The sequence below is a fragment of the Terrapene carolina genome, unplaced genomic scaffold, assembly GCF_002925995.2.
Source record: "Terrapene carolina triunguis isolate 2854851 unplaced genomic scaffold, T_m_triunguis-2.0 Scaffold136, whole genome shotgun sequence".
Taxonomy (NCBI): Eukaryota; Metazoa; Chordata; order Testudines; family Emydidae; genus Terrapene; species Terrapene triunguis.
The window spans coordinates 6,205,295-6,218,550 of record NW_020664487.1 but is presented as its reverse complement, the minus strand read 5'-3'; the positions used below and the strand labels follow the sequence as shown (position 1 = coordinate 6,218,550).

Genomic DNA, 13,256 nt, shown 5'->3' with positions numbered 1-13,256 from the left:
CATTTCCCAGGGCCAGAGGTACTTTCCATGTGTTCATGTCTGATTATCTGAAACTTCTCTGAAGGCTAGTGCATGGATCAGGTAAACTGCCTGCTGCTGTTACAACAGTATACAACAGGAGATACACCATATTCATTCAACCCAATTTAGAAGATTTAATGTTAAGAAGCAGAAGTACATTCATTATGTTCACATGAACAAATACAAAATTGTGTTGTGTTTTGTTGTTTTTTTTAAACAAAGTATTTTGGTAGACCAGCTATTACTGGCAAAAAGCTGACATTTCTTACAAAAATATATATCTATATATAATCCTACATAGAGGTAGGATTTTTTTTCTCCACATTGCATAGTATTAAATATTCAACAATAAAATAAAAAAATAAAAATAAAAACGTTAAAAATAAAAGGCAACTATTTATACTAAAAAAAATCCATTTTGACCTGTATATTGATTCTGATCAATACAAATTTAAATTGTTTTGCTTAGAACATATAAATATTAATAAAATAAGGTTAATATTAAATAGCTGTGAGCTGACAAATCCTTGGTCTGTGTGTGTGTGCGCGTGTGTTTCTCTCCCCCTTCACTAGGGAAGCAGGACTGGGTTCTTCTCATGGACATCAACCACCTTGTATTCTTGGTTGTTGGCTTGCCTCTCCTTCTTGTTTTGGTACCTGGAAATATTAAGATCAGGGAGGTTGTTAAACCATTGCTTCCAGAGAAAAAGCAATCAATCGCATAACTGTGCCATAACTAAGTAGCTCTAGCACTTATTCCACTTCTCCATAGAAGCTTCCATCCTACAAGGTGGCTGAGCAAAAAACTTCCCTGTTCAAAGTAGTACATAAGCACTTTCTTAAATCCCATGAAGAGCTAGACATCTGCTGGTTGGCTAGAGCTTATGTTCAACAACTGAACCAAGAAAATCACCAGCTAACCATTTCAACCATAGACCTGAATTAAACCACAGCAGATACAACAAGCCTCCTGCATAAGGATTGACCTTTTGGGGGTTTGTTTTCTTTTTCTAAGTTTTGTTAGTAAAGGGATGCGTCCATCTTAGTATTCTTGCTCTTGGAATTTTTTTGAACTAAGCACATTGCTAGTAATGAGAGGGTGTGCATATGTGCACACAAAGAACCCACAGAATTTAACTGCGAACAGCACCCAGAGACTAGGTAAAACACCCACAACCGCCCTAGGTTAAACAATCTTGCTATTTGAAAGATCACATATTACACATTAGAAGTTGCGTATTTAATGCTGAGAAATCACGTTGTTATCTTCCCCTACGCGATTCCTTTGAATTTTAAAGTGCAACAAATTATGTCATCTTGAGTTATATTGGAACATTTCATATAACCCTAGGGATAGAGGAAGAGACTTGCGGTCACTTAACCACCCACAGTTTGGGGAGGCTGCCTGAACTGGCATCAGAGCTGTAGTCTTCAACCCGGGAGTGATGTGAACCCCTCTTTCAGCCATTCTGCAGTATATCTAAAAATACCAATTGGCATGGAGATGGATAACGTTGACTGCTAAACAAACATCCCATGCTCCCAACTTATTAGATAGCTTATTAAAGAATAATTGGTTTAATGGTTATGGTTGGACCAACCTAGTAATTAGATTAAGGTGGTTATTTGATATTAACCCCCTTTTATTATTTTTTGCTTAGTTATTTAGATCATATATAAAGTGGAAACCTGTCTGGTTTTGATGTTTCGTCACCAGGAGTCAGAACCTGAGTAGTCTGGAGTAGATAACTGAGCCAAGTCTGTGACCCATCTAGTGGTGGTTCCATAGAGCTGCCCCTATAGTCCTTACAGAGAAGGGTGAGCCCACACTTCCTGCTGTCCGGATTGTGGGCATGACCCCAGATGGATTTCATTCTAGTTTCTCTCCATATTCAGTGGATAGAGCTGTGCCCGAGGAATATTAGTGCATTGTTTGAACTAGTGCTATTCATGATGCCAACAATGTATCATATATTTTAGCAAAAACACAAAGTTTCATTTACGATCACCTAGCCAAAGCAAACATAATTAATCCGCCCTTTTCAAAAGTAAATAAGTGCAGTGTAATAAGCATGCACAGTATCCAAAAAAACTTAATGTAATCAAGCAAAAATAAATCAATCAATCTCAATGTGACTTCTTTGTGAACTCCTCCTCTGCCATCTTCGTTAAAACCAAAGCTTTTCACCCTAGCTGGAGAAGCGGAGTCATATTTTAAGAGCACACAGCAAAATATGAGAGCGCCTTACCATTTGTAGATGTAGTATGCTGCAATCAAGATTGTAATGAGGAAAAATAGGCTTAAAATAATGGCCAGTGCCAAATATTCTTTGTTCAGGTGCTGTGTGACAAGTTCCGAATGCACACATCGGACCCCGGAGAAGCCTACATCACACCTGAAAAAACAAAGGAAGTGACAGTTATAGAAAAATACACTGTGCTGGTTTGAAACCCAATGTCAGTATGGAGGACTATGGATGGGGAAGCTCCGGAAAATTTCCTGCAGAGAACAATCACGCAATGGCACATGCAAGACCAGATGATCCAACAGCTCTTTTCCATTTCTAATTTCTAGGATTGAATTGGTTTCCTCAATAAACCCCAGTGCTCTAGCATCTCTGGGAAGGGGGTAATGCCTTCATAAGATATCCAGGATCTTCTCCTGCAGAGCCATGTGGAGGCAAAGCTCATAAAGAAACAATGGGCTGTTTGGCCCAAACCAGGCTCGGGAAGTCACATGCTGCATGTAGAAGTTGTTGGGCAGATTTTCCTCTCTTGCACTGGTTTAAATCCAGAGAGTTACTCCTCACTTACACCAGCATAAGTGACCTACACATTGCCCCAATGATTGACCAATGACTAGTTTAAGATCTATAATAATGGGCCATCCTATGTGCACTTGTCATTATTTTGGTTTTTCCCTCTTCAGGTTCAGGCCCCAATTCAGCAAGATATTTAAGCATGTGCCTAAGTTTATGCACACGCATAGTCCAATTGACTGCAGTCAGTTCATGAATTCAAGTCCCATTGAAGTCAAGGGGATTACTCAGATGCTTAAAGTTAGGCAAGGGCTTAAATACCTTGCTGCATCAGGGCCCTAAATTGCGTTTGATTTTCATGTGACAGAGTCTGAAAGCAGGTGAAAGGAGAGATCAAAGCCAGTTCATGCAACTGCGTGTAATTCATGTATGCACTCGAACTCAGGAAGAAATGCAAAATGGTATTCTACAAATTTCCTCTTACCTACAGTAATGTTGATCTAAATCCACAAGGTACATGCACTGCCCATGGAAGCAGAAGTCTTGCATTTCAGGCTTGCATTTGGTTATCCCGACTTGAGCCACCCGCGGGCTATTCTCCGTCTGAACTGGAAGTAGATTTGGTTAATGTTTCGTTAGTGTTTTTCCCCAAGCATTGTGCCTGCATTTCTTAAAACTGTATCATTTGCATTTATTCTTATGAAACCTAGGCTAGGGCTGAAATTTGCAAAGCCAATTCCCATTAAAATAAATAAGGATTATAAGGCAGTCAAACCCTTGAGATGGGCTTTGAAAATCCCACCCTGATTGTTTTTTCTATTGGGAATTCTGGGCCCAAGATACAAGAGTAGCTATATCAGTGGATACTGTACCACAGTGAATTGTTTTCTGAGGCATAATTATTTAACGCTTTCGGTTTAATAAAAGGCAGTAGAGACTCAGGGTTGGATCCTGCCAGATGCTTAGTACCTTTCGGAACTCTTCTGAACCCCAGCACCTTGCAGGCCCTAAAATATTAACTCACTTGGTTTTTAAAATGTGGCTTCAAGTTTATGGGCCAGGTTTTCAAAAGTGCTCAGCCCCCCCCTGAGAAAAATGGGAATTGCCAGACACTGAAGACTTTTGCTGAACGGGCCATGTTTTTAAAGAGGCAGTGTTAAAATGTCATACTTACTCAGTGCTGTTGTACAGTTTTCCATTTCATTTGGTTCACATAATGGGATCACTGTTGTACCAAAGACAGCTTGCAATAGATAAAAGCCTATGGGACAGACAAATAACAAAAATTCCTATTAATGGCGCAAAGAAATAAAAGCAGCATTGGAGGAATTTCTTCTAGTTCTAGTAATTTGGAGTACTTAGTTTGAGAGAGTTTCTTTCTAGAGTTTAATCACAATCTCAACATAAGCCTACTAATATAGCCAGAGAACAGATACAGGTATGGTCCTTAGGATCAACCAAGCCAAACACAAATACTAAAATGCAATACAACCATATTAAAGGTCTGTGGCCCCAATTCAGCAAAGTACATAGTGATAGGAATAGGGATTAATTTAAGCCTGTGTTTAACTGCTAGGTTCAGTAGGGATGAATTTAAGTATGTGCTTAAATGCTTTGTTGAATTGGGGTTCTATGAATGAGAAGGGGAGCAGGATTTGACCCATGCTCTGACTGCAGTCTTAGTGGTATGAACCTCATGGACATGGGACCGGACTATGGAAAAACACTTAAGCATATGCTTACCTTTAAGCACATGCTGAAATCCCATGGACTTCAATGGGACTTAAGCACGTGCTTAGACATTTTGCCGAACTGGGGCTATGGATCTCACATTGATCTAACTAAGAACCAAATGCCCCACTGGATGTGCATACTCCATTGATGCAACAGGAACCCCTCACACAAAATTTGCACCCAAAATATGAGAAAGTGCACATCTTCACTGCCATTTACCGTTTCAAGCTTCGGCTGATCTCCTAAATACATTTGTTTTTAAACGCTAGGCTCCCGTTCCCAGGGCTTGATCAATTGAAGTTAATGGGGAGACTAACTGTTAGAGCTCGTTAACCAAACAAGATCAAGGTTGGTCAATAACCGAAGAGGAGTTTTAAAAGGAAACCCCAGATGCTGCAGGAAGTGTTGGTGACTCAGCAGATGGCATCTTTCTGCTGACTCAGAATTGAACCAACACCCTGCTCCGGGGTTCAGGGGACACCATCTGCTCAGATGATGCCTTGGTGAAACCTGGTCACCAAGAGTTTTATTTTGTATACCACACACATGGTTATTATGCCTGAGCCCACAAATAGGGTATTTGCTCATTCAAGTGGTTAGTTAGATACTTACCTGGCCATCTATGCACATAAATCTCCCATTTGTGCATGCAATCACATGTAGGTGGGGATTATCAGTGTTGCCTAAGGAAGTCAGGCACTCAGCCACCACTGAATATGAATGGGTGTTAGGCGCCTAACTCTCTTCAGTGCCTTGGAAAATTCCAGCTGTATTTGCATGTGTATTGGTTTGTGAACCATTTAGAAATAGGAACAAGATCCCAGGAAAAGTGTCACCCGTCTCCAGCTCTATAGTTTAAACTGGGTACATTTCCCTTCAGTTCACCTCCAGAAATCCACATAGTGCAGTATTGCTGACACAGAATGGCTGTTGCATTTACACAGCAGAGGTGGCCACGTTATAGCAGTGAGGGCAAATCCTAGAGACACAATTTGTAAAGCACTCTGGCATCCTTCGAGTTATAAGGTGCTGCCCACGTACAGATTTCAGGTATTCTATCAATGGAATGTGCATCCCCGCACAGGCTTCTATAGTAATCCTCACAAATATTCGGAGGTCCCATGATGAATAATCAATCTTTGCCCCAACTGGTCAGGAAATCCGCTTTGCTAACACTTTTGCTGTGGTCACAAGCTAACCCGCTCATGAACTGTTTAACTGTCAGCCCCATTCCATTGCAGTCTGTAATTTCGGTCTTTGCCTTTGGGCTGCTAGCATCTTTCGACTTGTCAGGTCATGCGTGCCTAATGAAGGGAGCGTGCCTTCATAATTTCTCGATCATCCTTTTTATTAAACTTCCAGTTATTAGAAAGTTTTATTATGTTTCAGCCACGTCAGTTCCAGAATGATTATGGACTTCCTGCTGCCACTCCATTTTATACTATTGCTAATAGGCTTCCCTCTTCTACTTCACGTCAGTTAACAAGGCTTTTCTAAGTACTCTGTATTTAACATTAACCATGGAGCCATATCAATTCTGTCCCTCTTAAAATATATATTTGTCACTTTCTATTCTGAAACACAATATTTTAATGAAAAAATTAGACTATTACTCTTCTTACATCTTCAGCTAGTATAATTAGTGTAATGGGAAAAGTGGGCATAGATTCCTATTTTCCCGGGGGGGGGGGAGGGAGGGGGAGAGCCATTAGAACAGTGTTATGTCACAGGAAAACAAACGGGTTTTGTTTTTTTTTTAACATTAAAAATACACCTCTACCCCGATACAACGCTGTCCTCGGGAGCCAAAAAAAATCTTACTGCATTATAGGTGAAACCGTGTTAAATCAAACTTGCTTTGATCCGCCGGAGTGCGCAGCCCCACACCCCCAGAGCACTGCTTTACCGCGTTCTATCCGAATTCGTGTTATATTGGGTCGCGTTATATCGGGGTAGAGGTGTATTCCAAATCAATTAAAATTAAATCCTGCCAGCATTATTCAGCCAAAACTCCCGTTGAGTGAGATGGGAGCAGGGAAGGGCTCCAGGTGGGTTTCCTTTACGGTTGGGTTTTTCAAAGGCACTGTGTGTGGGCCATTGACTTCAATGGGACCATTTGACTGAGTGGAGCAGAGTTAGCCACAGCACTTTTGGGGAAAAAAACCAACCCCAAAACCTGACGTTCCAAATGAATTCCCATTTGGGAACAAAGAGCCAGATCATCAGTTGGCATCAATCAATGTTGCTGCATTTATTACAGTATAGCTATGTTTATTTACACCAGCTGAGGACCTGGGCCAAAACACAGACCAAATCCTGAGCTCCTTCCCCAAGTAAATATCTCCTTGAATGGGAGGTTTACTTGTATGAGACCCTTGACTCACAATGCTTGCCCCTGGGAGTTGGGTATTGATGCTGAGATTTTCAAGAGTGCTCAACATTGGCCTAACTCTGCTGCCATTGAAATCCAAGGTAGTGAGTGGGGTGTTCGTGAGCCCCCCGCTCACACTACTGTACCACAGGGTAAGGTTGAATGTGTAAGTTTTGAAGAAGGCATCTCTCCAATACACAGTACCCCAACTCTCATCTCACTTACACCCACAAAAATTCTGTGAATGGAAGAGACCAGCGTCACCTGTTCCATAGAGTCTCTAGAGACTAGCACAAGCCAAATTCTGCCTGATAGGTTCACACAGACAATCCCACTGAAGCCACAACGGGGGCTGTGCATATGTACCGGAAAGCAGAATTTAACCCAAGAGGCTCTAGATCCTTTGTAGACATTAGGCTCTGTTGGGTGAAAAAGAAAAAGAATAGCTATGATTCTGATCCCATTGACACTACTGTAAATCCAGAATGACTCCGCTAAAATTAAGAGATTTCTGATGGATTTACATCAGAACCTGGCCTTACTAAAAACCCTAACTAAAGAGTGGGAAATCCCTATATGTGCAAAAGCTGCAACTTCCTTTAGTCCTGAATGATGTACCAAGTGCCTCCTAGAAACACTTGCCTTCAATGTGGCCCAGTACTGTACATCCGGAGACAGTGAACACATGCACAGTTAAGCAACAGAAAGAAATAAAATAAGCCACCAATGTCAGAGCCCAGACTAAAACTTGTCACATTCTGCCTATGCAGAATAGCGGATGGGCTCCTTCGTTAGGTGATTGCAGATAGGTGGGGGAAATAAGTTCATTACCAAAGCACAACATGGCAAGTACATTTTCAGATACACCTTTGTATCTTCTGGCATTAGGACAAAATTCTCCTCCCCAATCGGCACCGGTGATCTTTGTTGCACATTCTGGCCTTTTTCCATGCACGTCATTCCCAATGACGTCAATGGGAGTGCAAAGGAGATCCGGGGTGTGGATAAGGGATCTGCATTGTAGATCGAAGCAGAGAGCCTTTCCCAGAATGATTACCTGCCTGGCGGCTGTTAATTTCACAACTCGTGTGTGTCTATTGCTGCTATGGCGAGCGTTGAATGAGGAATCTGGGAAAGGTGGGGTCCTGTTTGTATTAATACCTTGATCAGTAAGCAAATACTGTTATCTTGTACTGCCGAGTGTAGTGGGATGGTGGGTATTTATTACTGATTCACTGGAATGTTACTTTGACACTTATTGCTGCTTAGCTGGAATGCAAGTGGAATGCTTTTTTCTGCTTTACGAAAGGTTAGCATGGTCATACTTGCAGGCTGCCTTACTGGAATCTTACTGCTGTTGACCAAGTGTGGGGTGAAGAGAATCAGACCCAGGGTGGAATACCAGGGATTTCCCGTAATACCCGTGCAATATGCAACAGCTACCAAGGGTGGTCAGTATGGTCTTAGGTAAACGTAATTCTAATATGTTCCAATTACAATGGACCTGATTCTCATTGATATACGTCACGGCCTTCCAGCAAATTTAAACCCCCTTTAAGGCAATATAGGCCAATCTTTTTATTTTCGAAATCGTTTCTCAGATGTCATTGTGTCACTTTCAGGTTTTACTAGTCATCAGTAATATACTAATTGAACATGGAGGAACATTCCTGACCCTGGTTAGGCAGGTCACAGCCCCACGTTTCAGTACAGTACGAGAGAGCGAAAGCTACGCACACATAAATAACTGTGTGCACGTGCCTCAGCTGTGCAAGTTCCAAATGTACATGTGTAAATCAGGTAGTTGTGTAGGCACAGCTAGTATTTGGGGGCATAAGTTAGGCAGGCACAAATGAGTGTGTTTTACTACTAAGTTCTGGGCCATGCTGTGTAGCAGTTTGTTCATGGAAGGCATAATTCAACTAATCGCTTTATTTCACTTGCGACTTGATCTTACACCCATTGAAGTCAGTGGCAAAACTGCCTTTGACGTCAAAAGGAGGCAGGATTGGGCCCATTAAAAGTAACTGTATTTTATAATGTCCACACTTAGGATGTGCTGTCTGAATTCCTCCCTGTGCACCTCTGGGAAAGTGTCTTTGGAAAAAAAGTTTCCACTGTCATCAGTGGAACGTGTTAATTTATATGCAAATATGCTAATTAACATATCATTACATTTGGATGTAGATTAGTGGTGATGAGCTAATATTTTAATTCAGTGCAATTAGATGCATCTTTAAGTGGGGATTACGGAAAATCAAATTGAGGGCATTATCACCGTGACGCTGGCAGATCAAGTGCCAGCTCAGGCCAACGCCACTTGGCCTCACTGAACGCTGACAAACACATAGTTGTCTGGCTGGTCTCCGTGTTAGTATTGTTAAAATAGATATCAGCGTTACAAGAATGTGCTTAAAATTTATGGAATGCTTGTAGGATGCTGCATGTTATATCTGTAACCCATGTTATAAGGTAATGTTTAAGAGTTTGTTCTGTAACTATAAACACGTTTGCCAAGGCTGTAAAGCCACACAGTCAGGACAGAAGCATTACCAAATGTGAAATAACCCCTCTTGTGGTTATCTCCTCCCCAACAAAAAAAGGCCTATAGACACTATAGACTGTGGAGCATCAGTAGACAAGAGACTTTGTTGATTGCTTCCCCACATCTCTGAAGAGGGTAGTGCACAAGCCCTCATCCCATCACAGCGTGAATGCTGGGGATGGGGAAAAAAATCCCCATCAAGAAGGAATTATTATCCCGATGCTGCTTGAAGTCTGAGAGGTGAAGATTTCTGAGCATAAGCAAGGGGTCCCCAGCTGTTTAGCTTGAGTTAGCCCTAAAGGACATATAAAGCTTGCATATTATAGCAGCTACTATCATCTCTCAGAACCTAAGTCTATCTCATTTGTGTGCATGTTTACCTGCTTTAACCTTGTAAATAACGTTTCTTTTTCCTAGTTAATACATCTTTAGTTAGTTTTTTACAGGACTGGCTACAAGTGTTGTAGGTAAAAATAAGCCTTTATCACAGGGCTAAAACGCTAATGATTCCTTTCCAGGTTTACCTTCTGGAACACAATTTCACCTTTACATTAGTGCTCTGTCAGCTGAGGAATTGTCCAAGAGGTTTAAAGATTCTGGACCAAAACTCCTTAGATCACAAAGGGCCAGGCTATGAGAACCATACACTCTCCAAGTAGCCCCTTACTTCTACAAGCAGCATCAAGGACTGACTGGGACAACCTCTGGGGGTAAGGAGCTATTCAGCATGAGTAAGAGGATCACAATGTGGCCCACAGTAATTTCTCTAAATAGTTTTTATAAGATTCTGTCATGAAATCGACTAGGGTTTAAGAGTGGCTACAGGAAAGACACATCCCCTCCAAAACTAGAGTATATTTCCGGGGGGACATTTTTCTTCCATAGGCCAGAGTGAAATACTCTGACTCTCAGTGAGTAGCATCTTACTTCCGCTGAAGTCAATGGATCCATTTGGAGAGTAACGCACTATTCAACTCATTTTAATATGACATATCACAATCTGGCCCTCTGTGAGTAAGGGTGGTCAAATCTAGCCTTTTAGAGACATAGGTTCACAGATATTTGCACAACACATTTCAATGTCATCCTTGTGCTGGAAACAGTCGATGCCCAGATTAAAAAGGCCATGGCTTTATTTGTAATGTGTTGGCAAATAAAATGGTTGTATAACAGCTGGAATGTAAAGTGGCATGGAAGTAAATGTGGAAAACAGAAACTGATGAGTTCATGCTGAAATAGGCTTGGCAGGTGATGAAACACCTGCACTGTAATTAAGTGCTGCAATGAAGTGGTTAAGCACCTTTGCGAAGGCTCAAAAGCACTAGACGTAGGGTAACAATGGAATTCTGTTATTTAATGTCTCAATTAACAACCCATTGTAGACATTAAAGTAGACTTTGGAATCACAGAGCAATGAATGGCATTTGCAAACACTTTGGGCCCAACTCTGCCCTCAGATACCTGGGCACAACTCCCACTGGGCCGGATTCTGATCTTCCTTGCACCAAAGCCAAGTCATGCTCTTAGTTGGTCAGTTTCCAGCAATAATCCTGGGTCACCACTACCATTGCCCAGCAAAGGTGCAGTACAAGCATTTGTTATTGCTCCATCAACATGGATCCCGGCTCTACAGATGCACAGTTTAGGCTCCCAATGCTTTGCCAAACTTTCAGACATACACTGAATGTATTACTGAAATGCACCGCACTGAAAAGGTGAAGAATCTAGACATCAGGGGAAACTGGTCACCGTTTTATTAGCAGAAGGCAGGCCTTTACCCTTCAGTCTGGCCTGGGAAAAACCTCCCATTGAGGTCACTGAGAGTTAAAGACTGCAGAATCTTCTCTGAATGGGATGAGGATTACACCAGATTTAGAGGCTGGGATCCCACAGTCCTTACAGAGGCAAAGCTCTCATTGAGGTCAATGGGAGTTTTGGGACTGCGAGGATGGCCCCTAGATTTTAAAAGCCCAGCTTGCTGCTCAGATCCCAAGAAAGAGAGAGATGAGGTGGGTGGAGAAACATCTTTTAGTGGACCAACTTCTGTTGAAGAGAGAGAGAGAGAAGCTTTGGAGTCCAAGTTGGTCCAGTAGAAGATATTTCCCCAGGAACCTCCTCTCTCTAATATCATGGGACCAACAGGGCTCCGAGCTACCTTGCTTACAAGAAATAACAGAACACAGAATTGTTTTTTCCCCCTTAAGGGATTAATATTTTCTAAAACCATTAGGTGGTGGAAAACCAGGGAGCACTTGTGGACACCGACCAGGGCCAGGTTCGATACCCTCCCCTGTCACCTTAGGACCCAAGCAATGCCACTGCTTTCCGTGGGGCCAGTCTCAGATGCCGATCAGTGCGGGTGAAATCTGGCCCTACACTTGCTAAAGACTTTCCAGAACCCAATGAGGCCCGCGAGCCTCAACCTGCCGTCAGCGAAAACACCCCGGGGCTGATTTCATCAGCGGGCTGCAGTCAAAACCGCCCCGCGGAATCCGGCCGCCTGAGTCACTGCGAACTCCCCGGCGGCCTGACACGCGAGGGAAAGGAAGCGCGGAACAGGTGCCTGGCTGCTGGGAGGACAGGCGGGGGCTTGTCCGTTCCCTGCCTGCCGCCCGTGTGCCACCGAGGCGCGGCTGGAGCGAGCCCCGCGCCTGGGACCCGCTCCCACGCGTGACCGCGGAGCACGCACCGCAGGACCGAGCCACGCAGGGTCTTTGCAGCGGGCCGGGCCAGAGCTGCTCCGAGCCCCAGCCCCGGGGCGTGTCACCCGCTGGGGAGCGCCCGAAAGGGCGCCGCTTACCCAGGCAAAGCAGCGCGCTCCGCATCCTCGGGCAGCCGCCGGCCTGCATCCCGCACCGCTCCGGATCCCGGGCTGGCTCTGCTCCGGCGGCGGCGACAGGCTGGTTGCAGCCCCGGCCGCCGCCGCCTCGCCCTTTATACCCTGCCGGGGCGGAGGCCGCTGCGGGCTTGGAGTCCCAGGTGACGAAATCCCGGGGCCGGCCCGGCGGAGGCTGGGGCCGGCCGCCCAGTCCCGACGCCCCGGGGAGGATTGCTTCAGAGAGCCAGCGCCGGCCGGGGAATCCCTCCGCCCCCGGCTTCCCTCCCTCGCCCGCCCGCCCGGGGGAGAGATCCCGGCCCCGCTGCAGGGGCGCCGAGCCGGAGCCAACGCAACAGCCCCTCTGCTGCTGGGGTAGGCGAGAGCCCGGCACCTGCTGCTGCCCAAGGGAGGAGCTGCTGCCGGAAGGGCAGGAAGGAAACGAAAGCTTCCAAGGGCTGGAAATCAGTGGGCCAAATTCTGCTTTCAGTTACCCTGGGGTAAATCTGGAGTGACTCCCTTTCCGCCCCCTCCTCCCCCAGGCAATGGATTTATTCCAGATTTACACGGTGGGGAATGAGGGTATGTCTACACTACGGGATTAATCCGAATTTAGATAATTCGAATTTGGGAAACAGGTTGTATAAATTCGATTGTGCGCGGCCACACTAAGCACATTAATTCGGTTTTTAACCACATTAATTCGGTGGTGTGCGGCCACACTACCCCATTAATTTAACCACATTAATTCGGTGGTGTGCGGCCACACTAACCCTAATTCGAATTAACAAAATCGATTTTGGCGCTACTCCGCTCGTCGAGGTGGAGTACAGAAATCGATTTTAAGTGCCCTTTAATTCGAATTAACTGGCTCTGTAGTGTGGACGGGTGAAGGGTTAATTCGGATTAACGCAGCTAAATCCGAATTGAAGTCGTAGTGTAGACCAGGCCTGAGAGCGGTCCCCACGTGGGTGGCTGCAGTTCTGCTCCAAGGCCCCCGTCCTTCTGGAG

The 13,256-nt window shown here is 44.3% G+C and overlaps 1 protein-coding gene across 1 annotated transcript; it reads right to left on the bottom strand.

Moving 5' to 3' along the window:
* Nucleotides 1-375: 375 nt before the first annotated feature.
* On the bottom strand, nt 376-12,467 carry EREG (epiregulin). Its single transcript, XM_024208705.1, has 5 exons — nt 12,231-12,467; nt 3,955-4,041; nt 3,265-3,388; nt 2,271-2,417; nt 376-678 (listed from the first exon to the last, which is right to left on the bottom strand). The coding sequence occupies exons 1-5, from the start codon at nt 12,277-12,279 to the stop codon at nt 591-593; spliced, it is 495 nt and encodes a 164-aa protein (XP_024064473.1). The 5' UTR covers nt 12,280-12,467; the 3' UTR covers nt 376-590.
* Nucleotides 12,468-13,256: the final 789 nt, after the last annotated feature.